We start from the raw sequence: 21487 nt of genomic DNA on the forward strand, positions 1-21487 counted from the left end.
TGCAGGTGAAGCCATTTAGCGGAATAATAATATTGCGATATTGTCAAACGATACGATATATAAACAAAAATAATATCCTGATATTGCAACGGTTCTCTAGGTGTGAAGGAGAGTCGGACCAAAATGCAGCGTGTAGATTGCGATCCATGTTTAATGAACAACGTAAACACGAATTAACACAAACACTACAAAACAAAGAACGTAAATAACGAAACGAAAACCGAAACAGCCTATACTTGTGTCAACTAACACAGCGACAGGAACAAAGACACTAAGGACAATCACCCACGACAAACTCAAAGAATATGGCTGCCTAAATATGGTTCCCAATCAGAGACAACGATAAACACCTGCCTCTGATTGAGAACCACTCCAGACAGCCATAGACTTTGCTAGATACCCCACTAAGCTACAATACCAATACCAACACCAAAACCCCAAGACAAAACACACCACAATACAAAAATCCCATGCCACACCCTGGCCTGACCCAATACATGAAGATAAACACAAAATTCTTTGACCAGGGCGTGACAGATATGCAGTGGTGTAAAGTACTTGAGTAAAAATACTTGAAAGTACTACTTAAGTGGTTTCTTGGGGGGTATCTGTACTTTACTATTTATTTTTTGGAAAACTTTTACACAACATTCCTAAAGAAAATAATGTACTTTTTATTCCATACATTTTCTCTAACACCCAAAAGTACTTATTACATTTTGAATGCTTAGCAGGACAGGAAAATTCACACACTTATCAAGAGAACATCCCTGGTCATCCCTACTACCTCTGATCTGGCACACTCACTAAACACAAATGCTTTGTTTGTAAATGATGTCTGAGTGTTGGAGTGTTCCCCCGGCTATCTGTAAATGATGTCTGAGTGTTGGAGTGTTCCCCTGGCTATCTGTAAATGATGTCTGAGTGTTGGAGTGTTCCCCTGGCTATCTGTAAATGATGTCTGAGTGTTGGAGTGTTCCCCTGGCTATCCGTAAATACATTTAAAAAAGGAAATTGTGCCGCTATACGAGTTATCATTTTACTTTTACTTTTGATACTTAAGTATAAACCAAAGTACTTTTTGCCTTTTTACTTGAGTAGTATTTCACTTCTACTTAAGTCATTTTCTTTTAAAGTGTCTTTACTTTTACACAAGTATGACAGTTGAGTAGTTTTTCTGTATCAATGTTTTTCCTCCATCACTAGCCAGCGGTGTGTTCTGTTTGTTGCGAGAGCAGAACGAGACAGTATTGAGTGCATCATGGCTCAAAGGCAATAGGTAGGCGGATTGTCAACAGCACATCAAGATGGTTTATTATGGGACTGGAAGCTGGCAGACAGTGGCATGCACAGTAATCACAGTGTACAGTTATTGTGCTTTTTTATTCTATAGCACACATCAATATCTGCAACCACAACTCCATGGTTGCTCTGTGTTTAGAAAGGATTGACCAGTCTGTTCCTTCTACGTTCACCTGGCTGTCTATTCTCTTGTGCTTGTAGGTGTGGATCGGTCATTGTCACTGTGCTGAAAAACATGTTCTTGCTAGTGAGTGTGAATGAATTAATTCTCTTGAGACCAAACTCTAACCTAGCTTGCTAAGGCTGTTTGCTCATGAGCACTGTGTGTATTTTCTGTGTAGCTGTGTAGGTGTAACGTATGTATTTCTCTGCTATTTGTGTAGGTGTGACATCGGGAGCAGAGCTGTCCTTCACGCTGGAGCCCAGTGACATCATCGCGGTGCAGGAGCAGCCCCTCATGCTGCACTGTCAGGTGGACGGCATCCCACCAATCACCACGCAGTGGAGGCGGAACGGAGTCCTCCTGGTGGTTGACCAATACTACACCATGTTCCACAACGGCACTCTGCTGATTGGACGCTTCCAGAGGACCAAGTCTGACGGCTCAACTGATGAAGGGGATTATGAGTGCGTGGGCCAGAACTCCTTTGGTCTGGTGGTGAGCCGCAGGGCCAGGGTGCAGGCCGCCAGTAAGTTTTTATTTCACCTTTATTTAACCAGGTAGGCTAGTTGAGAACAAGTTCTCATTTACAACTGCGACCTGGCCAAGATAAAGCATAGCAGTGTGACCAGACAACAACACAGAGTTACACATGGAGTAAACAATATACAAGTCAATAACACAGTAGAAAAAAAATAAAGAGTCTATGTACATTGTGTGCAAAAGGCATGAGGAGGTAGGCGAATAATTACAATTTAGCAGATTAACACTGGAGTGATAAATGATCAGATGGTCATGTGCAGGTAGAGATACTGGTGGGCAAAAGAGCAGAAACGTAAATAAATAAAAACAGTATGGGGATGAGGTAGGTAAATTGGGTGGGCTATTTACCGATGGACTATGTACAGCTGCAGTGATCGGTTAGCTGCTCAGATAGCAGATGTTTAAAGTTGGTGAGGGAGATGAAAGTCTCTAACTTCAGCGATTTTTGCAATTCGTTCCAGTCACAGGCAACACAGAACTATAAAGAGGCGGCCAAATGAGGTGTTGGCTTTAGGGATGATCAGTGAGATACACCTGCTGGAGCGCGTGCTACGGGTGGGTGCTGCCATCGTGACCAGTGAACTGAGATAAGGCGGAGCTTTACCTAGCATGGACTTGTAGATGACCTGGAGCCAGTAGGTCTGGCGACGAATATGTAGAGAGGGCCAGCCGACTAGAGCATACAGGTCGCAGTGGTGGGTGGTATAAGGTGCTTTAGTAACAATACGGATGGCAATGTGATAAACTGCATCCAGTTTGCTGAGTAGAGTATTGGAAGCTATTTTGTAGATGACATCGCCGAAGTCGGGGATCGGTAGGATAGTCAGTTTTACTAGGTGTTCCTTTAATAACCTTGCTACGGGGTTATTACTGCCATGGTAGTACCATGTTATTACAATGTTATTGAAAAGCATAATTAGCCATTTCCAACATATTACCAACATTGGTAATAGGGGAGGTATTTGTTGATTGCTAGCAAGTTTGACTCAATGAATACAATGAATATGAATACAGTAACTAAATAATATGTAGGTTTAAGTTTAAATCTGCAGAACTTTTTGCCATCACTATTGTTGGAAGGTGGTGAAATCTGACATTGGGTTTGTCAACCCATGTCTACAGAATGTCTCTCATGTAGCCGACCGCTGTTGGATACGTGGCTATACAGTCAGAGTAACCAACAGGCTACTGTATTTACCAAGCTTTAATATTGGAGCCACATTATGTTTGGATGAGCCCAATATGAGCGACTTAGGGAGCCAGGGAGATGGATTTGATGGTTTGCCTTATTTACACAGATGCATTTTGGATTTTGCCCTCCCTTCGTGTTGTCCCTGGTATTATTTCATAATCTGTACTCTTCTCTGTAATTTACTATTGGCAAGCCTTTATACTTGACGTTCACACTGCGTTCTTGTGCCTGCTGTAATCTCAAAGTGTTGCTGATCGCCCTGTTGCTGGCTGCTGGCACCAAGATGAATTTTCTAGGCTCCGCTCTAGCAACAAAGCCCTTTTTTGGATTCACTTGAGTTCCACGTCAAGTGCTAAGCATTGCAACCATGGCCATAAGCAAAGAGGAAATGGAACCATGGCCATAAGCAAAGAGGAAATGGAACCATGGCCAAAAGCAAAGAGGAAATGGAACCATGGCCATAAGCAAAGAGGAAATGGAACCATGGCCATAAGCAAAGAGGAAATGGAACCATGGCCATAAGCAAAGAGGAAATGGAACCATGGCCATAAGCAAAGAGGAAATGGAACCATGGCCATAAGCAAAGAGGAAATGGAACCATGGCCATAAGCAAAGAGGAAATGGAACCATGGCCATAAGCAAAGAGGAAATGGAACCATGGCCATAAGCAAAGAGGAAAACGCTCATCCAGAGGCGGCGCTCCTAGAGGCCGGGCACTTTAATGCACGGAAACTCAAATCAGCATGTTAAATGTGCAACCAGAGAAAAAAAAACTCTAGACCACCTTACCCCACATACAGAGATGCATACAAAGCTCTCCCTCGCCCTCCATTTGGCAAATCTGACCATAATTCTATCCTGATTCCTGCTTACAAGCAAAAACTAAAGCAGGAAGCACCAGTGACTCGGTCAATAAGAATGTGGAGTAATTCCAGTAGATTCCAGCCTGCTGAGGGGAGGACCGGCTCATAATAATGGCTGGTATGGAGTCAATGTAGTGGTCTCAACTAGAGGTCGACCGATTATGAATTTTCAATGCCGATACCGATTATGGGAGGACCAAAAAAGCCGATTAATCTGCCAATTTTTCCACAATGTCTTTATTTATTTGTAATAATGACAATTACAACAATACTGAATGAACACTTTTATTTTAACTTAATATAATACATCAATAAAATCAATTTAGCCTCAAATAAATAATGAAACATGTTCAATTTGGTTTAAATAATGCAAAAAAAGTGTTGGAGAAGAAAGTAAAAGTGCAATATGTGCCATGTAAAAAAAGCTAACGTTTAAGTTCCTTGCTCAGAACATGAGAACATATGAAAGCTGGTGGTTCCTTTTAACATGAGTCTTCAATATTCCCAGGTAAGAAGTTTTAGTAGTTGTAGTTATTATAGGAATATTTCTCTCTATACTGTTTGTATTTCATATACCTTTGACTATTCGATGTTCTTATAGGCACTTTAATATTGCCAGTGTAACAGTATAGCTTCCGTCCCTCTCCTCGCCCCTACCTGGGCTCGAACCAGGAACACATCAACAACAGCCACCCTCGAAGCATCGTTACCCATCGCTCCTTGCAGAGCAAGGGAAACAGCTACTTCAAGGTCTCAGAGCGAGTTACGTCACCGATTGAAACACTATTAGCGCACACCCCGCTAACCAGCTAACCATTTCACATCGGTTACACCAGCCTAATCTCGGAGTTGATAGGCTTGAAATCATAAACAGCTCAATGCTTGAAGCACAGGGAAGAGCTGCTGGCAAACGCACGAAAGTGCTGTTTGAATGAATGCTTACGAGCCTGCTGCTGCCCACCACCGCTCAGTCAGACTGCTCTATCGAATATCAAATCCTAGACTTAATTATAACATAATAACACACAGAAATACGAGCCTTGGGTCATTAATATGGTAAAATCCAGAAACTATCATTTCGAAAACAAAACATTTATTCTTTCAGTAAAACCATTCCTTATTTTATCTAACGGGTGGCATCCATAAGTCTAAATTCCTGTTACATTGCACAACCTTCAATGTTATGTCATAATTACGTAAAATTCTGGCAAATTAGTTCGCAACGAGCCAGGCGGTCCAAACTGTTGCATATACCCTGACTCTGCGTGCAATGAACGCAAGAGAAGTGACACAATTTCCCTAGTTTAATATTGCCTGCTAACCTGGATTTCTTTTAACTAAATATGCAGGTTTAAAAAAGTATACCTCTGTGTATTGATTTTAAGAAAGGGGTTGATGTTTATGGTTAGGTACATTCGTGCAACGATTGTGCTTTTTTCGCAAATGTTTGGCGAAGTTGGTCTTCACACAGTTTGCAACGAGCCAGACAGCCCAAACTGCTGCATATAGCCTGACTCTGTTGCACAGAACACAAGAGAAGTGACACAATTTCCCTAGTTAAAATAAATTAATGTTAGAAGGCAATATTAACTAAATTCGCAGATTTAAAAATATATACTTGTGTATTGATTTTAAGAAAGGCGTTAATGTTTATGGTTAGGTACACATTGGTGCAACGACAGTGCTTTTTTCGCGAATGCTCTTGTTAAATAACCGTTTAGCGAAGTAGGCTATGATTCAATGATAAATTAACAGGCACCGCATCGATTATATGCAATGCAGGACAAGCTATATAAACTAATAATATCATCAACCATGTGTAGTTAACTTGTGATTATGTTAAGATTGATCGTTTTTTATAAGATACGTTTAATGCTAGCTAGCACCTTACCTTGACTCCTTGCTGCACTCGCATAACAGGTAGTCCGCCTGCCCAGTCTCCTCGTGGAGTGCAATGTAATCGGCCATGATCGGTGTCCAAAAATGCCGATTACAGATTGTTATGAAAACTTGAAATCGGCCCTAATTAGTCGGCTATTCCGATTAATCAGTCGACCTCTAGTCTCAACCACATGGAAACCATGTTTTTGATGTGTTTGATACCATTCCGCTGACTCTATTCCAGCCATTATTATGAGCCGTCCTCCCCTCAGCAGCCTCCACTGGAGTTAGTCTCAAAGTGAATGTGTTATGTTATGTGGCGCTTGTTATTTTCAGAAGGTCTTGTCTCCTTGCTTCACGAGGCTTCGGGTCGTTGTAACTGAACAGTGAAGTGACCATAGAGCAGAGGGTTGGTGGTGTCTTAAGTAAGGCAGCCACAGTAATTGATGTGGTCTCCAAGCTTGTGCAGCAGCCTTTGTCCTTTAACGGCTAATAGAGGACCCTTTGTGTTGAACTCTGTACCTTCATATGTTTGTTAATGATGATGTGGTGTGCTCCAGTGCTCCATTGCTGTGCAGTGCTGGAGAACAATAGACAAACCCATGTGTTTCTGTGGAAGAAAAAAAACGGCATATGTCACTGCCTTACATTGGAGAACAATGGGTCAGTTGAATGTGTAGTATTCTTTTAAAAACCCTTTGCGCACACACACACACACACACACACACACACACACACACACACACACACACACACACACACACACACACACACACACACACACACACACACACACACACACACACACACACACACACACACACACACACACACACACACACACACACACACACACTTGCCTACAATATAGTAACTCAAATGCACAGACATCCTCTCCCTGCAGAGGTCGTGGGGAGCAATCAAAGCAGCACCTTTGTGATACTGTACAGTTAAGCGTTTCTGAAAGCTCTTCTGTGCTGCGTTGAGTTACACACTGACAGACAAAGGCTGGCAGAGGGCTTAGATTCCTGCCCTGTGTGTAACACAGGCCAGGAAGGAGACAACTCACTGCTGTGCTGTTGTGTCCATGCAGCCTCGCCGCTCAATGGGACCGAGGTGGCTCAGTGGTCACGGGGAGGGCCTTGCATCTCACAGGCCACGGGAAAAAGTCATCATTGCTCAGTGGCGCCGCCAGACACAAGAAACCTCTTAAAACCTCCTTAGGGAGGCTTTCTCTCAAAAGTCAGCCCATAGTTACCGTTTCAGCATCTCCCCGCTTTTACATGAGAGAAAATCCTGGATTTGACTCTTCCATGACTTCTTATTTATGATTTAGTGGTCTGAGGGTGGAGTGGATGTACAACCGGGAGGGGGGGTGAAATGAAAATCGGTCCTCCCTTAATAGGGTGACTGACAGCTCAGCACCCGAGGAGTATTCAGTGGTTCTGTAGCTCAGTTGGTAGAGCATGGCGCTTGTAACGCCAGGGTAGTGGGTTCGATCCCCGGGACCACCCATACGTAGAATGTATGCACACATGACTGTAAGTCGCTTTGGATAAAAGCGTCTGCTAAATGGCATATTATTATTATTATAGTATTCTTTTTATTTGGCCTTTATTTAACCGGGCAAGTCAGTTAAGAACTAATTCTTATTTACAATGACAGCCTACCCCTGGTCAAACCTGGGCCAATTAGAATATTCACTGCTGAGGGGGACGGCTAATATTAGGTCTTGTCTTGTCAGCTGTAGAGCTCAGCATTAGAGCTGGTATTACAAACAACATTTCATATACAGTCATACAATGAATGTGTCACACAATGAATCTACTCATGTATCCACACCTGGCCAGCACATATCTCTCTGATCTCTCTGAATGTGCTCCACAATCTGATTACAGGATGTACTAGGATGTAATGTTATGTGCAGACAACTTCTTTCTCTCTGTGTCAAGTTGAAGCTCATTGCGTCGGGTGGTAAGGCTTTTTCCACCACTGACTGCTCCTGAAAAGATAATAGTGTGTTCTCTTCTCTTCTGGGCTTCCTTCCTTTTTGTTCTTCAGGGTCACTTAAATGGTTGACCCCTGCCCTGTGACTCATATTGATCAGTTTAAGGATTACTGATGGTCTGGAGGTCACATTCTGACATTATGGCCTTTGACCCCTAAGGAAGGGGTGTTGAGAAAGGGCCCCATTCTGATGAAGCATGTGATATTTATCTTCTGGGAATGGGGAAGCGCGGAGTCCTGACATGCCTACCATATGATAGTAACCGTGTGTGTGTGCGTGCCAATGCTGGACTCAGGGAATTGATGTCTTTGTTGAGTGACAAAGAGATGCTAAGGGCAGGGCCTTCTCCTTAATGAATCTTTACTTGGTTACCTGAGCCTGCAGGACACCAGGCTTCAGGACAGGAGGAAGCAATCATAGTGAAAAAGAACAGCTGGGCAATTCCACAGTAACGGAATTGACAATTCCACAGTAACGCAATTGACAATTCCACCGTAACGGAATTCCACAGTAACGCTTTGACAAAGATTAACAAACCATACAACTCTATGCACAAGGACTACTTTTAACAATTTCCACTGAAAAATGTACACAAAAACTCATTTAGTGGGAGAACTGTGCAGATGCCAGCTTTGGTAACATAATTACGGTAAAATCTCCCTCTGGTTTTTATGTGACCACGTTTTCTTAAAACTCTTAAATATCTGCTCTGAAAGAAGATTAAAAGATGTCTGCAGAAAGAATGAGATGTCAGCTATGACAGGACACATTGAGTTAAAAATATATATTTTGGTGATTGAACCACAGTAAGTAAAGTGGAAACTACGTTTCAACGTCCATGGACATCCAGTGTTGGTCGGTGCTCAGTGGGTGAGGATGCTGGTTACAGGAAATGGAAAGAGGGGGGCTCAGTGTGTGAGGATGCTGGTTACAGGAAATGGAAAGAGATGTGCTCAGTGGGTGAGGATGCTGGTTACAGGAAATGGAAAGAGAGGGGCTCAGTGGGTGAGGATGCTGGTTACAGGAAATGGAAAGAGGTGCTCAGTGGGTGAGGATGCTGGTTACAGGAAATGGAAAGAGAGGTGCTCAGTGGGTGAGGATGCTGGTTACAGGAAATGTAAAGAGAGGTGCTCAGTGGGTGAGGATGCTGGTTACAGGAAATGGAAAGAGAGGGGCTCACAGGTAGGTGTCAGTAAGAGCTTGCAGAGGTGACAATAACTGGAGGGGAGAGAGAAAGGGAGGTTGTCCAGACTCATACTGTTATAACACTCTTGGTTTGACCACCAGACAACAGAAACACAAAGAAAACAGGTATGAGCTGAACACAACAGTATGCCAGTGGAAGGGAGGACAGTAGCAGGTGACCCAACTGTGGTTTGTGACTATTAGGATTTCCCATTGTAGCCAATTCAGTTGCAGTAATTCCATTACTGATTTGATCATGGAATAACAAGTTTTAATCACTCAATAATTCATTAACAAAATTGGTATCAGTAAAAACACTGTAACTAAATGATAGGTCTACCTTTGCTTGTTATTTCTGTAAGATGTCATTATCCTCTCTCATTAGGTAGAGACATTTGAAAATATCTTAAAGCGTGAAGATATGTGGGTTTTTGTTAAAGGAATTACAAGGCACAAGGCAACATTTCTTAAACTTACAGAAGGAATCATTTCTCCAAAACTAAATATAAGTGTTGATATTAGTTAACAGGGGTCTTTACATCAACATTATTGGGTTTTGATGTATTTCTGAAACCTTTTAAGACCTTTTCTGGTAGATGTTTTCTAAGACCCCTTTTCCATCTGTTTACCAACAAATCAAATACATGACTTATGCCAAACTTTTTAAGATGGAAAATTGTTGGAAAATTTATCTATGCCTTTATTTCCCACAAATATTGACTCTTATCTGTCATTTGACACCCAATTTGATATGCTCCTAAAAGCTTCACATGTTGGTGCTAATGGGTCCTTTTCAATGGAAATGCCCAGCTAGAGAACGGACAAATTGACTCCGCAGGAATTCACAGCCCCAACGTCCCATGATGCCCATCATGGCATGGTCATGTCTATTGTTGTTTGGGAAAATGGTGGTTAAAGCATGATCCTCTCATGTCTTTCGCCTTGTGTCAGTAAAGGTCTCTGTGTGCTCCTGGGTGCACTGTCACAGACATGAAATGCTTCTGGGCTTACAAACCAGAGTCAATGTCCCTTTGATAGCAGCACGTACAGATGCCCTGCTAGATATGGAGTTTGATCTATGAATCATTACACATCATGAGGGGCTTGAACAATCCACACTGGGTATTGTTATCACATGAAGCAAAATCCATACTTCCTTCTTCAAAAGCAGTGGGTCTAGTTATTTTTTTTTTTTTTTATATCATCCAGGAGGAGCCTTTGTTTGTTTGTATTTTATTCTTTAGTAAAAGACTGTGATGGACTGGAGTGATTCCCTGCTAGATGGAGCCAATGATGTATATAAATCCCTGGATTGCTGATGCTATGTGTTGGCCATTGAGGGGCTTTGAAGCCACCGGTCGGCCATATTGGTACTCCCCAGTAGAGCGGTCCTCAACAGGAATGAATTCAATTCTACAGTATTTCAATTAATGTTTCAAGGACAAAATGACATGTATTTAAGTATTTATGTTGTTGTAGTAAGGTCAGTAACATTAGTAATCTCTCAAAATTATACTTACTTAAGAAAAGTGTTTGTGTTTGCTCACATAATATAAGTTAAAAGTATGCATTAAGATGTTCGTAATAGAATAAACTTGGCAAAAACAAATGTAGACATTAATGAATGAATTTCTATAACTTCCAAAATATTATTTACAACGGTGGGGCAGTGCCAAGATGGATGCGCGGTATCTTCAGTCATCTAGTGTATATATAAATCATTGGATGAAGCGCAGTGGCTCACTCACTGGAGGAGACATAAGAAGAGATGTGGCAAAAGTGAAACAGCTCTGCTCTTCTTTCCTCCCAGGGAGGGGGGAGAGGTGAAGGAGGGGAGTTGTCTCTCACACCTTCCTCCCTTTCAGAGTTTGAAACACATTGATAATCTCAGTGTACATCATGGCCTCTCTGTCTCTCCACATATACCCAGCCAGTAGAGAGCAGGGAAGAAGTGTTGATGAGAAGTGAAAAAATGCTATGATGATGTTGTTATGTTATCAGCCTCTGAATGTTTCCGTTTCTGTTAGATGCCTCTACAGCTCTCAACTGTTCCTGTATTGCGCTTTTGGGGGGTTGTCTAAATAGTTGGTGCAGAGGATTGTGATACAGGAAGTGTGAAAGTGAAGTAGCTATAAGGAAGGGAGGAACACAGAGGCAGACAGGAGTGCTGGGTTATGTTCTGTCAGTGCAGCAGGCCTCTCCTAGGGAAGACACTAATAGGCAACCTCCAGCAGGGGCAGTTTAGCATATGAGAGAGGCTTGAACCATTTCAGATCTCTTTTATCCTTTTAGGGCCCACCAATGGAGAAATACATTTGAGACGGGAAGGAAGCGGAGACCTTTTATCTCTCCTTTAAAAAGAGGTTCGTTACTCAAGACTTCTAAAGATCAAAGGTTATTTTTTTGTCTCGTGTATTTGTCTGTGTTGGGGCTCATGCTCAATTTGTACTTTAGGCTAATTTGTGCTGCATTACAGCCTCGCTCCCTGCACCACGGCTCCGTGGCAGTCCCAGTGACAGGCAGGCAGTGCTGCCATGCAAATGGTGGCGCGATTAGTGAAGCCTCTTTATAGTCCCCCTCAGATAAAGTGTCCCGCCCGGCCCTCAACCCCATCCACCATAAATTGATCTTCTTATTTACTTGTCTGCCATGTGTGTGAGCTCTCTGCTGGGAGCTGGTGCAGCATGGGCTCCCCGTCGGCCCGCTCAATTGGCCAGCCGTCCAGGAAACACTTATTTTTGTAAATGTTATCTCTTTGATGGCTTTGCCTCTCTCCCTCTCCTTGTCCATCTCTCCCTCCTGTTTCTCTTGGAGTTCCTCATTAGCTTAGGCTCAGGAAGCTTTTCATCATTTCAATTAATTACAGCGCCCAGTATAGTAGACCGGTCGGACCAGCGGTTTACTGAACGGTCCTCCTTTTATACCCCGCACGCACGCCTGTCACCAGGCAACTGATCATAAAAGCCCTCGCTTACAAAATAGGATCAATCGAAATGACAGGCTTTTGTCCCCTTTTTTATGCATTAATTGGAAAGAGTTTAAGCTTTGTTAAGTTATAATTTATTTGAATTCTGGGGCCCATTCAGGCTCTGAGTCTGTAATTGACCTGGGTAACCCTGGGGGATCAAGAGAAGCACGGTGGGGTGTTGGGTGGAGAAAAGGAGAGGCCAAACATGAAGAGTGAAGGTGAAAATAGACAATAGGTACAACTCCATTCTGACTACCATTTGTGTGTGTTTTCTATACATACAGTATCCCAGACAGCTACACTGTAGAACCTCCCCTGCTTCAGTATTGTAGCACTACTTTTTTAACTCTGTGATTGCCATGGTTAATTTCCCTCCCAGCCTTACGCTAGGATGTTGAATGAGAGTTTATAAAATAGAAGATTACAGGGCTGTCAGGGATAAAAGAGGAGCAGAATGGAAGAGAGAGATAGGCTACCTGTAACAGCGCTGCAGGGCTGTCATCTGGGCGAACATAACTATCAGTTCCTCTTAAATCATATCAAAGGTTTTGTATTGAAGTCAATGTACCCAAGTGAGTGCTATTGAGGCTACTGTAAATCTTCATGGCAAAACAGTGTGTTTCAATCAGTTATTTGGTTACTTGAATATATTTAGTATAGTTTTATCTAAAAAAAAGATGATGTTTCACTATTAAAATGTTGCTGAAATTCACTGAGTAGGATGGTCCTCCCCTTCCTCATCTGAGGAGCCTCCACTGGCATTGAGAAGATAATTGTAGTAGTCAATATCCAAGATATCCGTAAATTCCTCAAGATCAAAAAGGATGCCACCAATTTGCCCTGGAGCAATAAAATCAAATCAAATGTTATTGTTCACGTGAGCTGAATACAACAGGTGTAGACCTTACAGTGAAATGCATACTTACAAGCCCTTAATCAACAATGCAGTTTTAAGAAAATACCTAAAAAAATAAATAATTAACTTGTTGAGGACGTGGTACCGAAGTGGGGACCACAATCAGCAGAAATGCTCAAGAGCGCCACCATAGAGGTTGATAAACCTCAAACTTTCAGTAAAATTGACATACAATATACTGAATTAAAGCTACACTCATTGTGAATCTATCCACCAAGTCAGATTTGTAAAATGCTTTTCGGGGAAAGCATGAGAAGCTATTATCTGATACCATGCACCCTCAAAATACTGCACCGTCACCTAAAACGACAGATTTTGCGTTAGCAGTCGCAAACGAAAACGCTGAAATGAAATATAAAACATTCATTACCTTTGACGAGCTTCTTTCTTGGCACTGCTAGATGTCCCATAAACATCATTTTTCGATTAAATCGGTCCATATATAGCCTAGATATCGAGCTAAGAATTACGTTGCGAGTAAAGAAAAGAATTAGCATTTCATAACGTAACGTAATTTTTTTAAATTCAAAAAGTCGACGATAAACTTTCACAAAACACTTCGAAATACTTTTGTAATGCAACTTTAGGTATTAGTACACGTTAATAAGCGATAAAATTGATAGGCGATAAAATTGATCAGGAGACGATCTGTTTCTTGTCCGTGTAGAAAAACATGTCTGACCAGAGGTCGACCAAAAATCAGGGCGGAGCCATCAGGGAAGGAGTTCCCTTGTTTGGGTTAAACCAAGAATCAATTGCGAATCAAATGACATGACTCTAGACACCCTGTGGAAGCTGTAAGCAATGTAAACTCGGCTCTATTTAATTCGGTTCACTTTTAACAATTGCCTGTAGTCGCGGAAGGATATATTTTTCCATTTTCAGTGAACAGATTTCCATGCACTTTTGGATGAAACGCCCGTTCTGTACATGCCACAAACGTGATTTAAACAGTTTTGGAAACGTCTGAGTGTTTTCTATCCACACATACTAATCACATGCATGTACTATATTCCTGGCATGAATAGCAGGGCGCTGAAATGTTGCGCGATTTTTAACAAAAAGCTGCGAAAAGCTGCATGAATTCTCAACTTCCATAAGTGGTTTTAAGTAACAAATAATTAAAGAGCAGCAGTAAACTAACAAAATCGAGGCTATATACAGGGAGTACCGGTATAGGGTCAGTGTGAATAGGGCACCGATAGTAGAGGTAATTGAGGTAATATGTACATGTAGGTAGAGTTATTAAAGTGACTGTGCATAGATAATAACAGAGAGAAGTAGAAAATCAAATCAAATCAAATTGTATTTGTCACATACACATGGTTAGCAGATGTTAATGCGAGTGTAGCGAAATGCTTGTGCTTCTAGTTCCGACAATGCAGCATAAAAGGGTGGGGGGCAATGCAAATATTCTGGGTAGCCATTTGATTAGATGTTCAGGAGTCTTGTGACTTGGGGGGTAGAAGCTGTTTAGAAGTCTCTTGGACCTAGACTTGGCGCTCCGGTATTGCTTGCCGTGCGGTAGCAGAGAGAACAGTCTATGACTAGGGTGGCTGGAGTCATTGACAATTTCAAGGGCCTTCCTCTGACACCGCTTGGTATAGAAGTCCTGGAGGGCAGGAAGCTTGGCCCCAGTGATGTACGGGACCATATGCACTACCCTCTGTAGTGCCTTGTGGTTGGAGGCCGAGCAGTTGCCATACCAGGCAGTGATGCAACCCATCAGGATGCTCTCGATGATGCAGCTGTAGAACATTTTGAGGATCTGAGGACCTATGCCAAGTCTTTTCAGTCCCTTGAGGGGGAATAGGTTTTGTTGTGCCCTCTTCACAACTGTCTTGGTGTGCTTGAGCCATGTTAGTTTGTTGGTGATGTAGACACCAAGGAACTGGAAACTCTCAACCTGTTCCATTACAGCCCTGTCGATGAGAATGGGGGCGTGCTCTGTCCTCCTTTTCCTGTAGTCCACAATCATCTCCTTTGTCTTGATCACGTTGGGGGAGGGGTTGTTGTCCTGGCACCACACGACCAGGTCTCTGACCTCCTCCCTATAGGCTGTTGCATCGTTGTCGGTGATCAGGCCTACCACTGTTGTGTCATCGGCCAATTGAATGATGGTGTTGGAGTCGTGCCTGGCCATGCAGTCATGAGTGAACAGGGAGTACAGGAGGGGACTGAGCACACACCCCTGAGGGGCCCCTGTGTTGAGGATCAGCGTAGCGGATGTGTTGTTGCCTACCCTTACCACCTGGGGGAGACCTGTCAGGAAGTCCAGGATCCAGTTGCAGAGGGAGGTGTTTAGTCCCATGGTCCTTAGCTTAGTGATAAGCTTTTTAGGGCACTGTGGTGTTGAACACTGAGCTGTAGTCAATGAATAGCATTCTCACATAGGTGTTCCTTTTGTCCAGGTGGGAAAGGTCAGTGTTGAGTGCAATAGAGATCATCATCTGTGGATCTATTGGGGCGGTATGTAAATTGAAGTGGGTCTAGGGTTTCTGGGATAATGGTGTTGATGTGAGCCATGACCCACCTTTGAAAGCACTTCTTGGCTACAGACATGAGTGCTACGGGTCGGTAGTCATTTAGGCAGATTACCTTAGTGTTCTTGGGCACAGGGACTATGGTGGTCTACTTGGAACATGTTGGTATTATAGTCTCAGACAGGGAGAGGTTGAAAATATCAGTATAGACACTAGGAGTACATGTCCTGTCTGGCCGTGTCTGCAGCCTTGTGAATGTTGCCCTGTTTCAAGGTCTTACTCTCATCGGCTGCGGAGAATGTGATCACACAGTCGCCCGGAACACCTGATGCTCTCATGCATGTTTCAGTGTTACTTGCCTCGAAGCGAGCATAGAAGTAGTTTAGCTCGTCTGGTAGGCTCCTGTCACTGGGCAGCTCTCGGCTGTGCTTCCCTTTGTAGTCTGTAATGGTTTGTAAGCCCTGCCACATCCGACGAGCATCTGAGCCGGTGTAGTACGATTTGATCTTAGTCCTGTATTGACTCTTTGCCTGTTTGATGGTTCGTCGGAGGGCATAGTGGGATTTCTGATAAGCCTCTGGGTTAGAGTCCTGCTCCTTGTAAGCGGCAGCTCTACCCTTTAGCTCAGTGCGGATGTTGCCTGTAATCCATGGCTTCTGGTAGGGGTAGACACAGTCACTGTGGGGACAACGTCATCAATACACTTATTGATGAAGCCAGTGTGCTCCTCAATGCCATTGGAATAATCCCGGGAACATATTCCAGTCTGTGCCAGCAAAACACTCCTGTAGTTTAGCTTAGCACAGGAGGAGGGGTGCAATGTAAAGAATACTGGCATGTTAGCCAGCCACAGAGCAAAACTATAACACTATACTTACTCAGTCAGACACCCAGAAAGCCCTCTGTGGAGAGTGGTGAGTGTGTTGACACATTGTAATAGCTTTAAAAGGTTTCTCCAGGTATTGGGTAGTGGTGTGTGTTTCCAGGTATTGGATGATTATTATTATGTGTGTATGTGGGGGGAGATGTGGTTGGAGGATACAGTATATATCCTCATGTTTTTGTCTGTGTTCTGGGCTCATGCTCAATTGTTACTTTGGGGTCATTTTTCTGCAGCTTTTACAAGCCCAGTGACAGGCAGGCAGTGTTGTCCTGCAACGGGTGGTGTGATTACTGAAGCTTCACCCACTGGGCACAGACGTCAGTTCAACATCTAGTTTTGATTTACATTTGTCAAACGTGAATTCAATGTGAAATCAACCAAACAATTCACTGTGCCATCAGCAGGGACTTGGGACTTTGTTAGGATCAGAGGAAATTTGCAAGGAGCAAAGCCCAGGTTTAAAAGAAATGTAACGAAAACCAGCCTCAGTCTTCTGTAAACCTAACCCTGGGATAGAGTTTTACTTTTCAGAGAGACAATTACGCAAATATTTATACCAAACGCACCAGAATGGCTTTCCAACAGGTGTTGAGTGTTGAGTAGTCTAGTCTCAGTCCTGACTTAATTTTGCTTGAAAATCTGAGACAAGGTTTGAATATTGCTGTCCATTATTATTCCCAGCTAAAATGTACTGAGTATGAGCAATTTTTTACAACAAACAATGGACCTATGTTGCCCTAAGAGTTGTGCAAAGGTAGAATATTACCCATAATGATTCACAGCTGTAATGACTGCCAAAGGTGCTTCCACCAACTATTAACTCTGGGCTGTGAAGACAAATGAAATCAAGACATCTCCGTTTTTGTATTTTTTATAGATTTTTTTTAACTGCCCTGTTGCCATGAAAGTCCGCCACAGAGGTAAACAATAACGCCCACTGACACTCAGCTCAATGACTGGGCTGCACAGGTCAGGAGACTGTCTCAATAGAACCGCAATACACTGGGCCTCCTGCTGGGAAATTGGCTTGAGAGTGAGTGAGTGAGTGAGTGAGTGAGTGAGTATTGAGACTGCATGCCGAATTCTGCAAAACTATCCTCCGTGTACGACGTAGAACACCAAATAATGCATGCAGAGCAGAATTAGGCCGATACCCACTAATTATCCAAATCCAGAAAAGAGCCATTAAATTCTACAACCACCTAAAAGGAATTGATTCCCAAACCTTCCATAACAAAGCCATCACCTACAGAGAGAGGAACCTGGAGAAGAGTCCCCTAAGCAAGCTGGTCCTGGGGCTCTGTTGACAAACACAAACAGACCCCACAGAGCCCCAAGACAGCAACACAATTAGACCCAAACAAATCATGAGAAAACAAAAAGATAATTACTTGACACATTGGAAAGAATTAACAAAAAACAGAGCAAACTAGAATGCTATTTGGCCCTAAACAGAGAGTACACAGTGGCTGAATACCTGACCATTGTGACTGACCCAAACCTAAGGAAAGCTTTGACTATGTACAGACTCAGTGAGCATAGCCTTGCCATTGAGAAAGGCCGCCGTAGGCAGACATGGCTCTCAAGAGAAGACAGGCTATGTGCACACTGCCCACAAAATGAGGTGAAAACTGAGCTGCACTTCCTAACCTCCTGTCCAATGTATGACCATATCAGAGACACATTTATCCCTCAGAGAGAGAGAGAGAGAGAGAGAGAGTTTTCTTCTTTAACAATTTGGGTAGATATAAGGTAACAGATGCTTTGTAGACAGACACATAATGAGAGTAATTATCCTGATGGAGCTAACAACAACAGGTCTCGGGTCTCAGAGAGTGATCTGTGATGGAGGCAGCAGGGTAAAGGCGCCTGCATACTAGGCTCCTTTTGCTCCAAGCAGAACTAGGAAGCGAAGCGAATGCCTGTGCCTCGCATACACCCTTAAAATACCTTTGCGGGAAAAATTGGAAAAGAACGGCAATAATACTGTTTGCAACAACATAGCCAGTATACATTTTCTCAAAATAGTCCAAAATGTATCTAGGATAAATCAAGAAATCTGTCAGAAATGTTGAAGTTGTTGCCAAGGAGGTCTTAGTTAGATTTCACAAGTGAAAAAACTTAAATGAAAACTAGTCATCTCTCATTGAATGACTTAATTGAAGAATCCCGTCCATAGTTCCCATGTAACGGCTTTCTTCCGTTGAAGGAGAGTCGGACCAAAATGCAGCGTGGTTAGTTCGATACATCTTTAATCAAGAAAAAAACCACGAACAATACAAAAACAACAAACGGAATGTGAAAACCTATACAGCCTATCTGGTGACTACAAACACAGAGACAGGAACAATCACCCACGACAACTCAAAGAATATGGCTGCCTAAATATGGTTCCCCATCAGAGACAACGAAAATCACCTGCCTCTGATTAAGAACCGCCTCAAGGCCACCATAGACTTTCCTAGACAACCCTACTCAGCCACAATCCCAATACCTACTAAAACCCCAATACATAAACACACCACAAAATAAACCCATGTCACACCCTGGCCTGACCAAATAAATGAAGACAAACATACATACTTCGACCAGGGCGTGACATCCCACTTCTATTAGGAGTGCTACTGATGACCAATCACAGACGAAGGGGCGTGGTCTTCGTCTACCGAACTTCGAGTTGCCTAAAGATAAAATGTGTCTGCTCAAACAGACGGAAAAAACCCTGCCGAACACCAAAACAAACAAAAACGCCACAAAATGTTGTCAAAATATATGCTCTGTTTCGACTGCGTGCGACAGGCTTTAACCCTGTCATTCTTCTTGTCTCTGGTGACTGCTAATTCTCTCTGGGGACTGCGCTCATCCTTCCTTCACTCACTAAAATAAATACATCTAATTTCTCTACATACACACACAACAAACACACACACACCAGTATTCTGTTACCACTCAGGACAGCGTGCCCCCGCCCCCTTCCCAGCCTCCTCTCCACTCCTCTCCCCAGCCACAATGAGAGAGGTGCTGCTGAGAGCTCCTGCCACTGCCTCTGCAATTCACCTCGGTGAGAAAATGCAACATGACACTTTTTCCTCTTTACCCAAGGCCTACGTCCCTGCTTGGAAAACAGACATATATAGCATTTTAAGGACCAATGTGGTTAGCACTGTGCAGATTACTGTGTCTATTTTACCCTGCTGTGCATGGTCATATCTCTCTCTGCTCTTGGGAGATTGAGGTATAATATGAATTCTCTGACTGTAATGCTGAGCTGGGCTGAAGGGCTCAGAGCTCTGGATGCCCGCAGAGTCTTCACAGGTGTCTATCTAATCTACCTCCCAGGTGGGAGAACACAGATCTGAGTTAAATTGATGCCAATTTGTTGAAGATAAGTTGGATCATTTCATTATTTAGCTTTATGAATTCATGTATAACAAACCCATTTTCGTTATTTGGCCCTATACATACATGTCAGGGGATAACCAACTTTAAGAATTCCAGTGCATTTAGCCAAGGGACGTATTACTGTGAACAATTATTCTGAACATATCTTGGCAAACAACAGACTTCTGGGAAGGGAAAACAGTCATGGGTTGTTTGCGTCGAAATCATGAGTGATCACATAAGATGTATTTGAAGGGTGTCAATGAGGCATAATAGATTGAAATAGAACAGCTCAGGTCGAACACAGGCACTGTGGTTCATCTGCCAATACTCTCAATGCCTGTTTTAATCTAAAGCAGGACATTCCAGATATGGAAGGGAACTCTCCTCTTCTCTCTCCTCGTGGCTTTCTTGGAAATAGTATTTACCTTGTCTCCATTGTGTGTGCCTTGGCTCCCTTATGCATTTGTATCTGGAGGCCAAACAAACAGCCATGTGAAATGATCCCTAGGAAAAACACTTGAAGCAATTGTACTTACAAACGCCTCTGCTTGCCCAAGTCCCCCAGCGGGATCAAGAAATTTGAATTTTCTATTATTTCTTTAAGATGATACATCACAGATCTGGGAGCTTCTTTTTTCCTATTGGTATTATCCCCTTTACCTGTTTATTTCACGCCCTACGTGGTGCTGATGTGATACGCGTCCGGAAGAAGATAGTGTTTGAATGAACTCTACCTCAGCTGACAAGCCACAGGAGACATACAATGGAGGCTCTGCATCTCCATTTCACTCGAAGAGGTGCCTTAAGTAAGTGCCCTAGGGTAGGCCATCTGTCAGCCTGCAGTACCTCCAACCCATCCATCCCTCCACCCAGGCTCACTCAGGCTCCGTTCCCCAGTCTGTAGCTGCCAGCCTTGGCTCTCAGCTCCCTCTCCCAGCCCTGGAAGGATCCTTGGAACGTTCCCTGGGAAGGCCTCTCATTCCAGAGAGAGGAATCCTATGGAATGCAACCTTGAGCGGAGCTGCAGAACAACACAATGACCATTAGAGTCTGTTTAGTACTGTATTGTCTGAATGGCAGGAGCTACTGTACAACTGAGCCTGGGCTATGCTGACACAGGTCATGGGATTTCCAGGTGTGCAGAGCAGGGCTATAACATTCATACTGTATGGGGGGGGTGTAAACACTATGAAAGCAGCATTGCTCAGGTAGTGTGGCTGTGGTTTTGATGTTATCCTGCTCTCTAAATATCTGCTTGTGTAAACAATGCCTCACAGTAAGCTGAAGGAACTTAAAAGAGGATATCATTTATGCATGAAGACCCAAATGCATTGATTGCAGTGCATTGGCTGAACAGCATACTGCCTGGGATATTGAACTGCTCAAACAGAAGTGCCCTAATTCCTCGCCTCGCTGCTTCATGTTCAACAAGATTGAGATCCCCTTCATATGTTTTTCGAGGAGTGATATTATCCCAAGTGGCATTATGATGTATATGTTTTCTAGATTTGCGGATCATTCATAACGGGAAAGTGTAGACGTTCTAATTGCAGATATATGTTTTCTTTCCCTCCTACTTGTGTGCAAAGAAGAGGAAGGGAAATCTGGCAAAGAGCCAGCAACCTCAATAACTAATAATAAACTTAATTCAGAAGATAGAGATTACCTCAGAGAGAGAGAGAGAGACCTGGAAAACAGCTGCATGTCTCAGAGGATAAC

The 21487-nt window shown here is 43.1% G+C and overlaps 1 protein-coding gene across 1 annotated transcript in view; it reads left to right on the forward strand.

The window, feature by feature from the left end:
• LOC124035792 (immunoglobulin superfamily DCC subclass member 3-like) overlaps nt 1-21487 on the forward strand; it is a 121954-nt gene that overhangs the window by 12349 nt on the left and 88118 nt on the right. The window contains exon 2 of the mRNA XM_046349525.1: nt 1686-1991. Within this exon, the coding sequence (XP_046205481.1) occupies nt 1686-1991 (306 nt within the window). The remainder of the gene's footprint in view (nt 1-1685; nt 1992-21487) is intronic.

This window comes from Oncorhynchus gorbuscha, linkage group LG05 (assembly GCF_021184085.1).
Source record: "Oncorhynchus gorbuscha isolate QuinsamMale2020 ecotype Even-year linkage group LG05, OgorEven_v1.0, whole genome shotgun sequence".
Lineage (NCBI taxonomy): Eukaryota > Metazoa > Chordata > Actinopteri > Salmoniformes > Salmonidae > Oncorhynchus > Oncorhynchus gorbuscha.